The 17,658-nt window shown below is 38.7% G+C and overlaps 1 protein-coding gene across 2 annotated transcripts in view; it reads right to left on the bottom strand.

Annotated features, from left to right (window-relative positions):
* LOC115209844 (A disintegrin and metalloproteinase with thrombospondin motifs 12-like) overlaps positions 1-17,658 on the bottom strand; it is a 56,682-nt gene that overhangs the window by 15,913 nt on the left and 23,111 nt on the right. For both annotated transcript variants that reach the window (XR_004998182.1, XM_029778412.2), the window contains exons 7-11: positions 16,110-16,196; positions 11,244-11,344; positions 7,613-7,741; positions 5,941-6,066; positions 2,483-2,577 (exon numbers count right to left, since the gene is read on the bottom strand). Coding sequence is in view for 1 of the 2 variants with exons in the window: in XM_029778412.2 (XP_029634272.1) it covers positions 2,483-2,577; positions 5,941-6,066; positions 7,613-7,741; positions 11,244-11,344; positions 16,110-16,196 (538 nt within the window). In the remaining variant the exon portion in view is untranslated. The remainder of the gene's footprint in view (positions 1-2,482; positions 2,578-5,940; positions 6,067-7,612; positions 7,742-11,243; positions 11,345-16,109; positions 16,197-17,658) is intronic.

Genomic DNA, 17,658 nt, shown 5'->3' with positions numbered 1-17,658 from the left:
TTCGTCTTGCTATCAAGCCTTTCCTGGATAGAATCATCACAAATGATGAAAAATGGGTTCTCTACGAGGGACGTTCAATAAGTAATGCTCCTGACCCACTTGCAGTTGTTTGATCTAGCTGAAATTTTGCATGTGCAATTATTTATATCTCTATAGATTAAGTGGCAAATTACAGCTCTGAACTAATTGTGGTTTCTGATTTACAGGTGTTTGAACTGAGTCAAGTGTGAAATGGCACCCAATGTGAAAGAAGAATCTATGACCAAATCAGAATAGCACCAAAAATAAATATTATACTTTGTGTTTGTTGGAACATGAGGGTTATTGCCTATCATGAAATGTAAAAATCATGATGAAACAGTTAATGTGGAGAAATATTGTTGCCAAATGGAAGCATTGTGCAACAATTTTCAGACAAAGTACCTATCATTGATCAATTGTAGGGTAGTGTTGCTCGATATTGCAAGACAACATATTGACCAACTCGCTCAGGAAAAGATTTTAGCACTCCTGACCTTACTTCATCTGACTGCTCTCTTTTCAGATCATTGCATCATTAATTACTGGGAAAACAGTTCATTAATTTTGAAGCGGTTAAAAATGATACTATGTGTTTCTTTGCTTCGAAATCTGAAGAATTTTCTGCCCAGAGATCAACAATTTGCCTAATAGATGGGATCATATTTTCAATAATGAAGGGGAAGATTATCTTAATTAAATATATCACAGAAGCATTTGTTTCTTTCCCATCTTGAATGCGACAGAACTTTCTTTCCAACCTAATACATAGGTTCGAAACTTTTTAAACGAAAAAGAGATGTAAAGCTTCCCTGCAAGACTTGCGCTACGCATCTACTGTAATTCACTCAGTAGAGAAACTATTACACCAAGCAACTTTCAGCCATCCTAATTAGACTCTTCAATCTCACGAGCAGGAGAGAGTGTCTGCTTACATTTAGGACGTAAGAATAAAAGCATCAAGAAATATGTAAATAAGTCTTCAATTAATGATGTATCTCGAATTTCAATCTAGTTGTAAATAATAGCACGTAATGTGTTAGGTAAAAAAAAAAACTCCTTGGGCGATTACAAGGCAGTAACCCATCTACGGCGCCTGGAGAACGCAGCTCTGTAACCCAAAAAGTCGGTGATATAATTAAGCCTTTTTAAATATGTTAAATAAAAAAAATTTTAATCTTTGAAAAATATGTTCTTACACATACGCGCGTACACACACACATACGCACGCACGCACACACACAAGCATACATACATACATACATACATACATACATACATACATACATACATACATACATACATACATACATACAAACATACATACATACAAACATACACACATACATAAAACTGAAGATCAGTGACAAAGAAAACACCTATACTGAACTATTGAGAAAATTGCGCGCGAGCGCGAGCGCACACACACACACACACTCACACACGCACACACACAAGCATACATACATATATACATACATACATGTATGCATGCATACATGCATACATACATACATACACACATACATACATGCATGCATGCATACATACATGCATACATACATGCATACATAAATGGATACATACATGGATACATACATACATACATACATACATACATACATACATACATACATACATACATACATTCAAAAATACCCTGTTGATGTTGAAATTCCAATGAAGGAGCCTTGGATCTAGGTTAGAAATCAGTTCTTTCGCTATTGGCAAGAAATCTTAAAATAAGCTGAATAATGACATATATATATATATATATATATATATATATATATATATAAAATCACAATAAGGGTGAAAAAAATTGAATATTAATTAATAACATCAATTTAAAACACCGAGTGGCCTAGCGTATAAAGACTGGGATACAGTAAAAATTATTAATACAAGTAATGAGAGAGAGTCCACATGTGGTCACTCTAACGCTAGAAATAGATGCACGAAGGGAATCCACCACTAAAGAAATGTTCTCAAGAATTAATTCAACGCGCCAAGAATGTAAGCGAGCAGGACAAATGAAAAATAACGAAAAAATAGATTAACTCTATACAATTGTTTCACCGTTAATAGATTGTGTAATTTTACTTATATAATCATTTTCTGATCATTTTCGGACTCAGCAAATTATATTTTTTTTAGATATACTCTACTGAAGATCCGAAAATGATTATGTAAGTAAAATTACACAAATAAAAGAGTAAAAGAGAGAGAGATATTTCAAAACACTAACATTGTTTCATTGTGAAACATACGTTATACATGCATTCGCATGCACGCACCCGCACACACACACACACACACACACATACATATAATGTCTATATACACGTATGCAAAATGCATACATCTATGGCTGTGTATGGAGGTAATGTATTCTTTCTGCTTATAAGTAAAAAAAATTGACAAAGAAGTGAAAGCTGAAACGTATAATATTTTAGAGACTTACCTTCTGGAAGACCTTTAAGAACGAGACCTTTAAGTTCTTTTGGGACTTTATCGTCTGGAATATTTTGTACAAAGAGACAGTGCCCACTTTTGCTTCTGAAACATATATAATTGATTTCTGTCTAAGTCCCAAAACCAGGAAATATTGAGTGGCGTGGGGGACGTATAGTCTATTTAATCCTTTCGGTTTCTGACTGGTGTTTTGTTTAATCCATCTTCAGAGTGATGAAAAGCCAAAAGTAGATCCAGGATAGATAATCTGCACCCAGAACATAACCATTTGAACGCAGAAGACGGATATATCCGTTCAATTTTTTTTTTATCGCAGAAAGCGATTTTACCCTCACGCTGATGAAAAAAACCCCTCCTTAAGCTGTGAGAAGTGAAGACACCCACAGTGTCACTTCTTCAGATTAAAATTTGTTTTCCCCATATTTCATCAAATATATCATTACACGGCAAAAATCAAACTCTTTTAGCGGTGGATATGAAAACTTCTTACAGGAGATACTGAAAAAGTATTACAGAAGGATAATATATCAATTCTGGATATTTTTTGTTGTTTTGTTCTGTTTTTTTTTTTTTTGTAGAATAATTACAGGAATTACCTTGAAATTTAATTACGCATTTAAAGGGTTAAAGGTATGGAATATTGATTTCAAATTTTGGCACCAGGCCAGCAATTTGAGAGGAAGTGTAAATCGATTACATTGGCCCCAGCTTTCTACTGGTATTTATTTTATAGCTCCGAAATGATGAAAGACAAAGTCGACCTCGGTGAAATTTGAACTCAGAACGTGAAGACGGACAAAATGCCGCTAAGCATTTTGCCCGGTGGGCTAATGATTCTCACCGTCTTACGGAACTAAAAATTGCAAAATATTTTCTCTGTTGCTCTGCCATTTCTACTCATCGGCCGCAATTTCGAATAGATATAACTAAGACACGCCATGAAGAATATGGTGATGATGTAATGGTTGTGATTCATTAATTACCTCCTCCTGTAGTATAGCATGGGTCACTTCAGAAATAGATACAAACTACAGCGATACATTTTGTTGTTTTTTTTTTATTTTACTAAGTGTGGAAGAAGTAACCAAACCTATGAACTTTGACCTTGACCTTTGACCATTGAATTTTGTTGGCCAATGCGAGACCAATGTTATTGATAGGGACCATGTCAACACCTGTAGGAATGAGTTAGGAGAAGATTCCAGAAGGCCGATATTCCGATGCATAAATATATATATATATATGATCCATGGATAGATTTTATAAATATCGTAACTCATCGCTTTCTCTCTTTCCATCACAATCTATTTTTCCCTACCAAATACACACAAAACTGCTAACAAAATGAACCTTTAGACTGGTAAAAATTGATAAATATCCTTCAATTATACATTCATTACTTTCAACTTTAATGCCGTATCGCCTGATGAAATGAATACACGAACTAAGATCCACCTGATACCCATGGATATTACGGATTGTACTGTAATTATCCCAAGGACTATGATTGTAAGAAACATGTGATTTGTGGAAACGCGCGTAGCAATGTATTAAAATATTTATAAATTCCATCCATGGATTATTATTATTATTGTTATTATTATTATTATTATTATTATTATTATTATTATTATTATTATTGTACATTATATCGGTACAACTCGCTACAACCCCATAAAACTGCTACTGCAAGTTGGTATCATTAAGTCCTAGTCGACGTAATGAAATAGGAGCTTTTATAAGCCATCTCATTTTTTCCGAACCAAAATAAGGGATTTGCAGCATATTAGGAGGTCAGGGTACTTGATTCCACGCAAAAAATCCTTTTTTTTTTTTCTTAGTGAAAATCGTGCGGGTGTTAATATAGAAATTTACCATAATGTTGTTATTTAGCCTCACATCAACCCTGATACTGCAAACCTATCATCAAAGACATTCCAGCCTTCAGTAAACCGTCTTTTTAGGGATAATCTAGGACATTACATACAATGGGCGTGTGATTTAAGTAGGGGGATACTTTGGCTGCTATTTTTAGCATGTCGAATGACTAGGTAGAGGCTCTTTCATTGGTTCGATTGATGAGATTTTTTTACACATATATGTAATATGCATGTATTATCATCGGCAGAAGTTAGAAAGTAAGTCAAAAGCTGAGAGTTTCATGTATTGGCACTTATCAAACACGAATTTATCCATTGTCACTCTGTAACTTCTGACGAAATAACTTCTAAAATGCAAAATTTTGTCAAAAACATTAAGAGTAAACCCTGTTCTATGTGACACATTCTACCAGTATAGGAAGTTTGAAAGTGTTTAGTTGAAAAGAAATTAATTAAATAATCTGTACGTTTAATTGAATAGATCCGAAATGGATGAAAGGCAAAGTCGACCTCGGCGGAAAACGTAAAGACAGCTCAAATACCACTAAGCATTTCGCCCGGCTCGCTAGCCTTTCTGCCAGCTCATCACTTTAGAATGTAAACATTCATTTTAGAAATATATTCTTTATTCTTATTGCTTAAGCGTTACTTCTTACTTCCTCATTTACTGACATTAAATTTCGTAACATTTTACCTCATAACTGTTTTTCTACTAATTTTTGTTCAATGCGACAAACGATTCTGAATTCTTCATGCATTTTTCTATCATTTAAGCCTAAGAAAAGTATATTTTTAATTTAAAATTTAAAAAATTATGTTAATTGAAGATGAATATCTGCCTTACTGCCCACTTGAGGTCTGACATATTTTGATGTAGCTTTTTTTTTCTACTAAATCAAATCTCAATCTATTAGTGCCAAAGTGCAGCTGAGGAGGCGTCCTATTTAAAACTATTAACAGTTTGCAAGTTAGTTGAGATCTGAATTAGTGGTGAAGCTTGGAAGCTGTTGCGATTGACGAAATGGTAGACTTAAGAATATATTCAACCATTACTGTGGTTGAATGTTATCTTGAGGATGGTTTCATTTTTCTTTTTATTATTATTTGTTTTTTATTATTTTATGATTATTAGTTTTTTTGTTATTTTACTACCAACACCAACACCATCAAGATTGGTTGGATAGCAACCGAAATATAACACCCACCTTATTAATAATTGAAAAATTAGATTTCTTTTTGATCGTTGACATCAAAGTAGCGTCAACAATAGAAAATATGTTTGGGAAAATTTATGAGTCGATAGATATTAGGCTGTTAAAGATATAAACTTTCCACCCACTCATCGCTTTGTATATACAGCAAAAATGATTCATGCAAATGTTGACTTGGTTAAGAATCATTTACCCACGTCATAAACAAAATCTTAACTCAAATAGTTACCTCGAAATTTACACATCACTGGAAAATGAGAAAAAAGAATAGTAAATGTATAATCAAAAGATTATTCACTGAATAACCTTGGAAATAGGAGTAAATAAATAATAAAAAGATCAAATTTCTTATTTACAAGATTTTCTTTTCAAATCTTTCTGCAGAACAATTGCTGAAATCTGTTCCTTTGCCACCCATCAATCCTTTGTGGACACTCGGGTATGAACTACACGGAGTATTGGCATCATGAGGCATCCCCAAACTAGAATAGAAAAAGAGAAAATAGATTTCAAAAATGATTTCAGTTTAAACACATCAAAAGTCAACTAGAAAGAATACATAACTGAATTATTAAAACAGTTCATATCACGTTAACACTATTAGTTGATGAATATTCTTTTCTACTCTAGGCACAAAACCCGAAATTTGGCGGGGGGAGGCCAGTCGATTAGACTGACCCCAGTACGCAACTGGTACTTAATAAGGATGAAAGGCAAAGTCGACCTCGGCGGAATTTGAACTCAGAACGTAAAGTCAGAGGAAAAACCGCTAAGCATTTTGCCCGGCGTGCTAACGTTTCTGCCAGCTCGCCGCCTTATTAGTTGACATATATTGTTGTTCGCATGTATTTGACAGTATTGGTTTTGGATTGTAAGAGATATTTGATTCAGGTGTCACAAATTAATAACTCAATAAAAGTTTCTCTCTCACTCTTTCTCTCTACCTTTCTATCTATCTATCTCTCTACCGATCTATCTATCTATCTCTATCTATCTATCTTTCTGTCTTTCTGTCTTTCTCTCCCTGGTCTGCCACGAGGTTACAGGTCCATTAAACCAGAGTTCATCTCGTATTCCATACCGTATAAGCAACTGAAGTGGAGGCGCAATGGCCCAGTGGTTAGGGCAGCGGACTCGCGGTCATAGGATCGCGGTTTCGATTCCCAGACCGGGCGTTGTGAGTGTTTTTTGAACGAAAACACCTAAAGTTCCACGAGGCTCCGGCAGGGGATGGTGGTGGTCCCTGCTGTACTCTTTCACCACAACTTTCTCTCACTCTTACTTCCTGTTTCTGTTGTGCCTGTATTTCAAAGGGCCGGCCTTGTTACTCTCTGTGTCACGCTGAATATCCCCGAGAACTACGTTAAGGGTGTACGTGTCTGTGGAGTGCTCAGCCACTTACACGTTAATTTCACGAGCAGGCTGTTCCGTTGATTCGGATCAACCGGAACCCTCGTCGTCGTAACCGACGGAGTGCTTCCATCATAAGCAACTGAAACTACAAAATTATCCTCCGAACAGGACGCCAATTCATCGCAGGGTTAACTCGCCACTCTTACTGGAGCTCGTTTTAAGTTGATTGAACTGTAATAACGTGAAATAAAGTGTTCTGTTCGCGACGAGAACGCAACGCAACGCGTATTCTGGGAACCAAAACAGCGGAATTACAATCGTGAGTTCAACATTTTAACCATTAGGACTCGCGCCTTCACATGAAAGAAAATCCAATGTAAGACCCCTCGACATCAGTGTCTTCGAGTTCTAGAACTCATAGGACCCGGTTTTCAAGGAATTTCAGTGACCAAAATCATATATTCCTCCTGAACGAGACGCCAGTCCGTCGTGGGGTCATTTATAGCTGAATGAACTGGAGCAATGTGAAGTATTTTACTCAAGAACACAATGCATCGCTCAATTCCGAAACCACGATTTTACGATCATAAGTGTAATACCCTAACCACCAGTTCACACACCTTCACTCTCAACATAAAAAGTATAGCAGTTCAAAACTTCTATTCATATACTTACATGTGTCCTATTTCGTGAGCGATGGCAACGTATCTTCCCCATGCTGTTCCCATAGAAACACCACATCGAGATTTTGGCCTGCATGCTCCACCTACAAATGCAAGTCCAATGGGATAGATTGGTCTATGCCTAGAAAGAGAAACAAAATTGCTATCGTTGAAAAATGTTATCGAATGTTTAAAATCGATATAAAATCACATGTTTTGAAAGGAAAAGAACAGTAGATGAAATTGACCCTACTATTTGTCGAGACTTGTTTCATCGAGCCTAGAATGATGAAAAGCGAAACCAACCTCTGTAGGATTCGAAACAGAATGTAGTGGAGGCACATGGCCTAGTGGTTAGAGCAGCGGACTCGCGATCGAGGGATCGCAGGTTCGAATCTCAGACCGAGCGATGTGTGTGTTTATGAGCGAAACACCTAAGCACCACGCGGCTCCGGCAGAAGGTAATGGCGAATTTCTGCTGACTCTTTCGCCACAACTTTCTCTCACTCTTTCCTCCTGCATCTTGCAGCTCACCTGCGACGGACCGGCGTCCAATCCAGGTGGGGAACCTATACGCCAATGAAACCGGGAAACCGGCCCTTCTGAGCCAGGCGTGGCTCGAGAAGGAACAAACAAACAGAACGTAAAGGATTCAGAGTTTAAAATATTGGTTTCAAATTTTGGCACAAGACCAGCAGGTTTGGGGAAAGGTGCTAAGTCGATTAAATTTATCACAGGGTTCAACTGGTGCTTACCCCAGAAGAACAAAAGGCAAAGTCGACCTTGGCGGAATTTGAACTCAGACCGTAACGACGGACGAAATGCCGCTATGCATTTCACCCGGCGTACTTAATGATTCTGCCAACCTTGAGTGTTTAAGATATCAAATTCTTTTTACTTGGCCAAATTCTTTTTACTTGGTGCAGAGTCCAGTGGATACCTGTAATATTTCATGACATTGCATACATTAAAAATAATGGATCCCACATAGCTCAATTATTATGACATTCGCTTCGCAATCACGAGATCCTAGATTCGATCTCACAACATGGCATTTTGGGTAAATCGCTTCAAGTGTCTTGGACATTACTATCATCGAGTTTTGGGACTCATGGGACTGGTTACCTGCTTTCCATGATGATTAAGTGACCGAAATTAAACAATCTCTCTGAATGAGATGCCAGTACGTCGTAGGATTATTCATTTACAGCTAAGTGAACTGGGGCAACGTGAAATTATTATTATTATTATTATTATTATTATTATTATTATTATTATTATTATTATTGCTCAAGAATATCACACTGCTTGATTAAGCAACCGAAACCAAGCTTTGTAGGAAATTTGGTAAGGGAAAACTGCGTGGCTTATACCAGTAATTTAAAGGAACAACCCAAGATACAATCCTTGTCCACACACTGAGTCACGTTGTTATTGCTGTTGTTCAGCCCCTTCACCCAAACATATACTGACTGAATAAACAGGCTTATGATGAAAAACATTCTAGCCGTGACCATCCCATCCTCTAAGGCAGCTGTCGCAAACCCTTTTTGCATCATGGACCAGTTTCATATAAAACACTATTTCCACAGATTTGGGGATCACACGCATTACTAAACACAATAGAGTGCATAATATGCAATTTAATTATTACATATAATAATACATGTATTCAGTATATGATAATACATGTATTCAACATATATAATACTTATATAATACACATGTATTACATACAAGTAATACGTACTCTTGGTACTCCGTCGGTTACGACGACGCGTGTTCCAGTTGTTCCGATCAACGGAATATCCTCCAAATGAAATTAACGTGCAAATAATTATGACGGCAGCGACGACGATAACGAGAACATCTATTAATGTTACTGGCAGTTTGTCCGTCTCCGTTTGTCCGCCCCTCTCAGTCTGTCCGCCTCCGAAAGAAGATAATTATGAACGTATTCGATTTATCTCCCTTAGTTACTATGTATTGGGAGTTATTTTTCATATGACAGATAGTGTTGGGAATACAGTTTTGCCAAAGTAAGTAGTGTCAAATAACTAATGTTACATCTAGTTATTTGATAGTTAAACATTATTATTAATTTTAAATTCAAATTACGATGAACGTAAACAAACAAATGAAGTTTGCTTTAGAAGCGTTCAGATGTTTTAGAAAGTTAAAGAAGTGATTTTAAATTCTCAAACGCAGAATAATGCTAATAATATAGCTTGAACAGGATAAGCTACCCCTATTTTGCAGAAAAAAAGTGTTGGCGTCCGGCTATGAGACTTACCTTGTTATTTATATTGACAATATATTTTTTGATTAAATACAATTGAGAAATATGTTTTTAATTTGAATTTAATTTAATAAATATTTTCATTTTCGAAAATTGGTATTCATTTATATTTTTTTTATTTTGTACAATCATCATGAAATATTATTTTAAAAAGTGACATTATGACTATTATGCCTATGTAATATCACATTAAACGATGATACGTAGTCTAGTGTGTAAGCTGTTGGGATCATGATCATAAAGTCGCGGGTTCTATTCTTGGACCAGGTAACGTAAGTCCTTGAGCATAGGCGCAGGAGTGGCTGTGTGGTAAGTAGCTTGCTAACCAACCACATGGTTCCGGGTTCAGTCCCACTGCGTGGCATCTTGGACAAGTGTCTTCTACTATAGCCCCGGGCCGACCAATGCCTTGTGAGTGGATTTGGTAGACGGAAACTGAAAGAAGCCTGTCGTATATATGTATATATATATATATATGTGTGTGTGTGTGTTTGTTTGTATGTCTGTGTTTGTCCCCCTAGCATTGCTTAACAACCAATGCTGGTGTGTTTATGTCCCCGTTACTTAGCGGTTCGGCAAAAGAGACCGATAGAATAAGTACTGGGCTTACAAAAAAGAATAAGTCCCGGGGTCGAGTTGCCCGATTAAAGGCGGTGCTCCAGCATGGCCGCAGTCAAATGACTGAAACAAATAAAAGAGTAAAGAGTAGAGTAAGGCGCTTCATTTCACATTGGTCCAATCTATTCAGCTTCGTGCTAGTGCAGTCCTTTTTCTCATCCAGCTAAATATCCTCAATATTCCTCTAGGTCAAGGGTTGAGAGGGCTGCAAAATGTGTATGTTTGCCCACAGCCTACATACGCCCCTAAAAATACAAGCTAAATCGGGGTACACATCACCAGACCATACTTGCTTGCCAGTTACGTCTGTGGTTTTACATTATATTATCTACTGAGGCAAAAGTATATTTCCAACATTACCCATCACATGATGTGATACAATCTAATTCTGAAAATTAATATTAAAAACACGGCAATCTTTATATCCAACTTAAAGTGATTGTTTAATTAGAATACTGAATACTGAGCTATTTACCGTGAAAGAACCTCCCGTATGCAGTTCTAGCGCCCGTATCCGACGATTCTCGTCTGCCAACGATATAAACATGTGTATTTTTATTCACCATACGTCCATATCAAAGGCCTTTTCAAGGTAAATACCACAGTGTCCCCGTTAAGTTGGATATAAAGATTGCCTTTTGGCATTTATGCTGCTTCTGTCGCTAATAATTATTTATTTAAAATAAATAATTCCAAGAAACTTGATAGGAAATGATTTATACAATACCCTGTAATGAGATAAACGAGATCAAAAGGTTCTTTGTCTGCGTTCCATTTACAAAGGGAACTTAACATCGAGTTCAGTTTGTTCGACACCAAAAACCAGCTCTTCAAAGAAAACAGCAACGATAATAAATAATACGAACGTTAATGAAATTTTGGTTTGAAGAAGTGAAGAGGAGACTGATGAAAATAGTGTAGAATCATTGAGAGAATAATGAATATAACAGAAGAGTATGGAAGGGGGTAACAGAAAGACTGAAAGACTATTAGAATTTAAAAAATAAATATTCATTTATTAGAATTTTTAAAAAAAATGAAAGACTATTAGAATTTTTTAAAAAAAGGCAGCGAGCTGACAGAAACGTTAGCACGCCGGGCGAAATGCTTAGCCGTATTTCGTCTGCTGTTACGTTCTGAGTTCAAATCCCGCCGAGGTCAACTTTGCCTTTCATCCTTTCGGGGTCGATAAATTAAGTACCAGTCACTCACTGGGGTCGATGTAATCGACTTAATCCCTTTGTCTGTCCTTGTTTGTCCCCTCTACGTTTAGCCCCTTGTGGGCAATAAAGAAATAAGAATTTTAAAAAATGTTAGAATGTAAAATCAAAGAAGAATGAGAAAACAAAGATGGCTAGAATGATGTAATTTAAACAGAAAAGAATATATCGGTTTTAAATTTTTGGCACAAGGCCAGAAACTTTTGAGGAGAAGTAAATATATTACATCGACTCCAGTTCTCAACCGGTACTTATTTATCTATCCCGGAAGGATAAAAAGCAAAGTCAACCTCAGCGCAATCTGAACTCAGAACATAGAGACAGACGAAATGCCGCTACGCAAAAAAGAAAGTATAAAAAGAAAGTTGAGATCTTTTCTGTACTTGTTTCATTCTCAGTCATTAAATCGTGGTCTCGCTGGAGCATCACATTGAAGGGGTTTTTATTAAATTAATCTCGCTACTTTTTTTAAGAGTCTGGTTGTTTCTTAATGATTTTTTGTTTATCACAACACTAAGTTTACGAGTTTACGGAGCATAAATGAAGGTATCATATTCTTTATATAAAGTAGCATCAATGTAAAGTGAGACATTGAAAATATACAAGCCGACATGCGCACATGCGCACATGCTCATATATATATATATATATATATATATATATATATATATATATATATATATATCATTTAGATTATGATATGATTGAACGCCACGCAGCACGGAATTTTGTCAGTGAACAAACAGGTCGCGGTCTCAAAGCGACAAAAATATTTTGTCAAATTAAATTTAAATGTTGAAGTGAATCTAACGGTTTTTGTGTGTCTCTTAAATGGCTTATAAAGGCTTATAAACACCTTACACGCTGCAAGACGAAGACAGGTGGTGTAGACAACAAACAGATGTATTAGTATAACGCTCGGGAAGTGAAAAAGTCTTTAACGTTTCGAGCCTACGCTCTTCCACAGAAAGGAACACAGGAAGAAACAAGGAGAGAAAATAAAGAATGTGTAGTAGCTAGCGATCTATCATGGCGAAGGCCGGACAGAAGGGTCACACAGGAGTGCTAAGGAGAAGGGGGGATAATAAAGTGGTGGTGATCCCAAAACGAAGGTGTGCGTGCGTGTGTATAAGAGAGTTTATGGAAGAGGGCTGGTGTGGAAGAGGGCTGGTGATCTTGACGTGTGCGTGTGTGTATGTGTAGGTGTGAAAATGTGCGTCTGGGAAGTGGTCAGTGCTGATGTGTGCGTGGTGGTGTGTTGTGATGTGATGTGTTGTATGGTATGGTGGTGTAAGGTGTAGTGGTGTGTGGTGTGATAGTGTTGGGAGATGAGGCAGGCGGGAGTGAGGAAAGCAAGGGTGGAGTTGGATGGGGAAGGATAGGGAACGTGGGGTTGGAATGTGTAGGGGTGGATGAGCTTACGAGGGAGAGGTGACGATGAAGGGGGGAAGGAGAAGGTGGGTAGGAGTGAAGAGAAGAAGTAGGAGTCGGAGCAAGAGAGGAGATGTGGGTGGGAGGAAGTAGGTGTGAGGAGGAGAGAGGTGAGAGAAGGCGGTTAGATGAAGAGGGGAGGAGAGTTGAGCCCATGTGGCGCCAAAGAGTGAAGAGAGAAGATTAATCCCTGTTCACAGCGCAAACGGGAGTCCGGATGGCCCCTGTGCAAGGACAATCCGAACACGGACAGGTGTTGCAAAGAGTAACCGGTAGAGCGGAAAGGGCGCGAGACCGGGGTGTCATCGCCCAGTCGGATGTCTCCGAGGTGTTCCGCGAACCGGTCAGCCAAGCGGCGTCCCGTTTATCCGATGTATAGAGAAGGGCAGAGAGAGCAGGAGATGCAGTAGATGGCATTGGTAGAAGTGCAGGTGAAGCAGTCAGTGATGTGAAAAGGTCGATGATGGGTGCCAGTGAGGAGGGTGGTGTTGGAGAGGTAAGGGCAAGTGCGGCAGCGTGGGCAGGAGCAGGGGAACGAGCCGGGTTGGGAGTTTGGGTTACGGAAGAAGCTGTGGACCAAGAGGTCTCGTAGGTTGTGGGCTCGTTTGAAGGAGGGTAGGGATCAGTTAGGGAAGATGTGCGAAGTGGAGGGGTCGGACTGGAGTCGCTGGAAGGCTCGAAGAATGGTGCGTTGGAGAGGTAATGGTGAGGGGAAATGGGAGGCGCGAGACGGTGGGGCGAGTTCGGGTGAGAGAGCAGATGCACGGTCCACGGAACGTGCTCTGGCAAGGGCGGTGTGGATAGTGGTGAGGGGATATCCACGTAAGATGAAGTGGCGAGCCATGAGTTGAGACTGAGTCATGGTCGTCACTACAGAGCCTGCGTAGACGGAGGAATTGGGAATAGGGGATGGAAAGCTTGGTGTGTTTAGGGTGGGAGGAAGAGAAAAGATAGAGTATGAATGTGAGTCTGTGTGTTTGTAGTGGATGGAGCTGGTCAGAGTGGAGTGATGAATGCTGACCGAAATGTCAAGAAAGGAGACATAGTTGTCAGAGATAGTGCAGGAAAAGTGAGGAAGGAGGATTTGAAAATGCTGAGGTCTTTTTAAAATGTTTATTGATTTTTCTTCGTGAGTTATCGTCCAAAAAAATCATTACAATTTCACGCTTTTAACTATAATATTATTCATTTTTTGGTGGTGTCAACAGCAAAAAGCTACTGGAAATAATGAGCTAACGTTGAGGGTAGTGACGAAAACAAACACAACACAGGTAATGGGTAGATGAGCTTCTGCAGTTTCCGTCCAGCAATTTCATTCATAGGGCCGAGGCTATAGTAAATGGCATTTGCCGAGGTGCCACGCAGTGAAACTGAATCAAAAAGCACGTGGTTACAAAGCGAACTTCTTAGGCACACTACAATGACTGCGCTTAGAAGGGAGAGAAAGAAAAGGCGCTTAGAAGGGAGAGAAAGAAAAGGCGATAGAGAAAGTGTGAGTTAAAAAAGAAATGGAGAGAGAGAGAAATGGAGTTGGAATTGAGTTATAAGATTAGAGAATTGATGAATTAAACAACAGTTGGAGGAACTCGGTAAAAGAAAGAAAGAAGAGAGAGAGAGGAAACTGAAAGAGACAACCTGGAGGGAATATAGTGACAATGAAATATCAAGAAATTTCTTTCCATCAATATATCTGAAAATAGTTTAATATTTTAATTTACATATTGTGTTGATTTCAATTTTTGGTACTAGGCCAGCAATTTCGGGACACGGGTAAGTGGTATTTATTTTATCGACCCCGAAAGTATGAAAAACAAAGCCGACCCCCGGCAGCATTTGAACTCAGAACGTAAAGTCGGAAGAGACGCCGCCTTTAAATTACGCATAATATTTTTAATATTTTAAATTTAGGTAAAGTGGCGAGCTAGGAAAATCGCTAGTACGCCGGGGAGAAATGCATAGTGGCATTTTGTCTGTCTTTACGCCTGAGTTCAAATCCTGCCGAAGTCGACTTTGTATTTCATCCTTTCGGCTTCGATAAGATAAGTACTAGCCGAGCACTGGGGTCGTTGTAATTGATTTATCCATTTCTTAGAAATTGCTGGCATCGTACCAAAATTCGAAACCAATATTTTAGATAATATATTTTTATGCTTCCGTCTGTACGTTGTTTTAAAGAAATTGGAGTGTAAATAAAGATTATTACATATAATTCGTTTACCTTAAGTACAAGGCCGAAAATTTTGTGGAGAGATGTTAATCGCTGGCATCGACACTAGTACTTGACTGGTATTTTATTTTTTCTACTCGAGGGGTATAAAATGAAATGCTGACCTCAGCAGATTTGAACATGAAATGTCAAGAGCCAGAAGTAAATACTGAAAGGTATTTTTGTTCGAGTATCTCACGATTATGTCTGTTCGCGACCTTTGATATAGATAGCAAAAATAACGGGCAAAAATAAAGGGCAAATACCCTGAAACTAGTCTGCAGATGCCTGACCAGCAAGGGGAAGCGGCTGACCTCCCCTGTTCTAAGGTTATAATGGACACAGGTTTGTGTGTCACATAGCTAGCTAGAGGCGATGGCCTCTTGGAGCTAATCAACGGCAGCATTCGTCCTATATTTCTGGACTGCCATATTAGCTTGGCGATAACTATTAATAGCAAAAATAACGTTATTTCAATTTATCGGCCAAACTACGCCAGGAAAATCGATAGTGTAGTTGTAACTAGGACTTAATGAGGTCAAGAATCTTAGAGTAACTAAAGAGGTGGCCTGTGATATCGGCATGCGATGGAAACTAACTAGTGCACATTGATGTTAAGTATCCTTAACTGCCAATCTTTTCTTAAGTTTTATCAGTAAAAAAACAAACAATAAAACTGTTATAAAGATGAAACTGGAGAATACATTTGCATGATTGAAAAAGTGAAATAACTTACCGGATTCTTTGTCCAAAATTCCATTTTTTTAATTTGAAACACCACTTTATGTCTGAGTTGTTTAATTTTTGTGTATTCATATTGCACCTGTAAAACATATATATTACACCTGTAAATCATGCACAATGGTGACAGCAGCGGTGGTGGTGGTGGTGGTGGTGGTGGTAGTGGTGGTGGTGGCGGCGGTGGTGGTGGTGGTGGTGGTGGTAGTGGTGGTGGTTGATCCACGTCATTCGACGATGAGGATTCAATGGTTCTGTCAAATGAATTACCTGCTCCTGAATTATCCTGTAAGCGGCTGAGTATTCCAGAGGCATATGCACCTTTAAGTAATTCTCATGCAGAATCGGCATGACACTACGGGTACACCTGAGGGGCTTCTATACAGTTTCCATCAACCCAATTTCACTTTCAAGTTATTAGCCGACTCATGGCCATAGAAAGTGATATCTGCCCAAGATTCCACGCAATATTCTGGTTGTGGAGCGAACTTCTTAATGATTCTGGTATACAGCACCCACAATAATCATACATATTACACCTGTACAAAGGCGGTGAGCTGGCAGAAACGTTAGCACGCCGGGCGCAATGCTTAGCGGTACTTCGTCTGCCGCTACGTTCTGAGTTCAAATTCCGCCGAGGTCGACTTTGCCTTTCATCCTTTCGGGGTCGATTAAATAAGTACCAATTACGCACTGGAGTCTATTTAATCGACTTAATCCGTATGTCTGGCCTTGTTTGTCTCCTCTGTGTTTAGCCCCTTGTGGGTAGTAAAGAAATAGGTATTTCGTCTGCCCTTACGTTCTGAGTTCAAATTCCGCCGAGGTCGACTTTACCTTTCATCCTTCCGGGGTCGATTAAATAAGTACCAGTTACGCACTAGGGTCGATATAATCGTCTTAATCCGTTTGTCTGTCCTTGTTTGTCCTCTCTGTGTTTAGCCCCTCGTGGGTAGTAAAGAAATAGGTATTTCGTCTACCCTTACGTTCTGAGTTCAAATTCCGCCGAGGTCGACTTTGCCTTTCGTCCTTCGGGGTCGATTAAATAAGTACCAGTTACGCACTAGGGTCGATATAATCGACTTAATCCGTTTGTCTGTCCTTGTTTGTCCTCTCTGTGTTTAGCCCCTTGTGGGTAGTAAAGAAATAGGTATTTCGCCTGTCTTTACGGCCTATTTGATGCTGAAGGTAATAGAATCGCTATCGTCGGAGTTCTTGGTGGCAATAGAGCATCGGTATATGACGTTACATGAAAACAGTCAATCATCGGTAGTTTGGGCTAGAATCCCTCTAGATCAGGAGTTACTCTTTTACTCTTTTTACTCTTTTACTTGCTTCAGTCATTTGACTGTGGCCATGCTGGAGCACCGCCTTTAGTCGATCGAGCAACTCGACTCCAGGACTTAATCTTTGTAAGCCTAGTACTTATTCTATCGGTCTGTTTTGCCGAACCGCTAAGTTACGGGGACGTAAACACTCCAGCATCGGTTGTCAAGCGATGTTGGGAGGACAAACATATGCACACACACATACACATACACACACACACA

Source organism: Octopus sinensis, linkage group LG3 (assembly GCF_006345805.1).
Source record: "Octopus sinensis linkage group LG3, ASM634580v1, whole genome shotgun sequence".
Taxonomy (NCBI): domain Eukaryota; kingdom Metazoa; phylum Mollusca; class Cephalopoda; order Octopoda; family Octopodidae; genus Octopus; species Octopus sinensis.
This window is presented reverse-complemented; position numbering and strand designations above follow the sequence as displayed.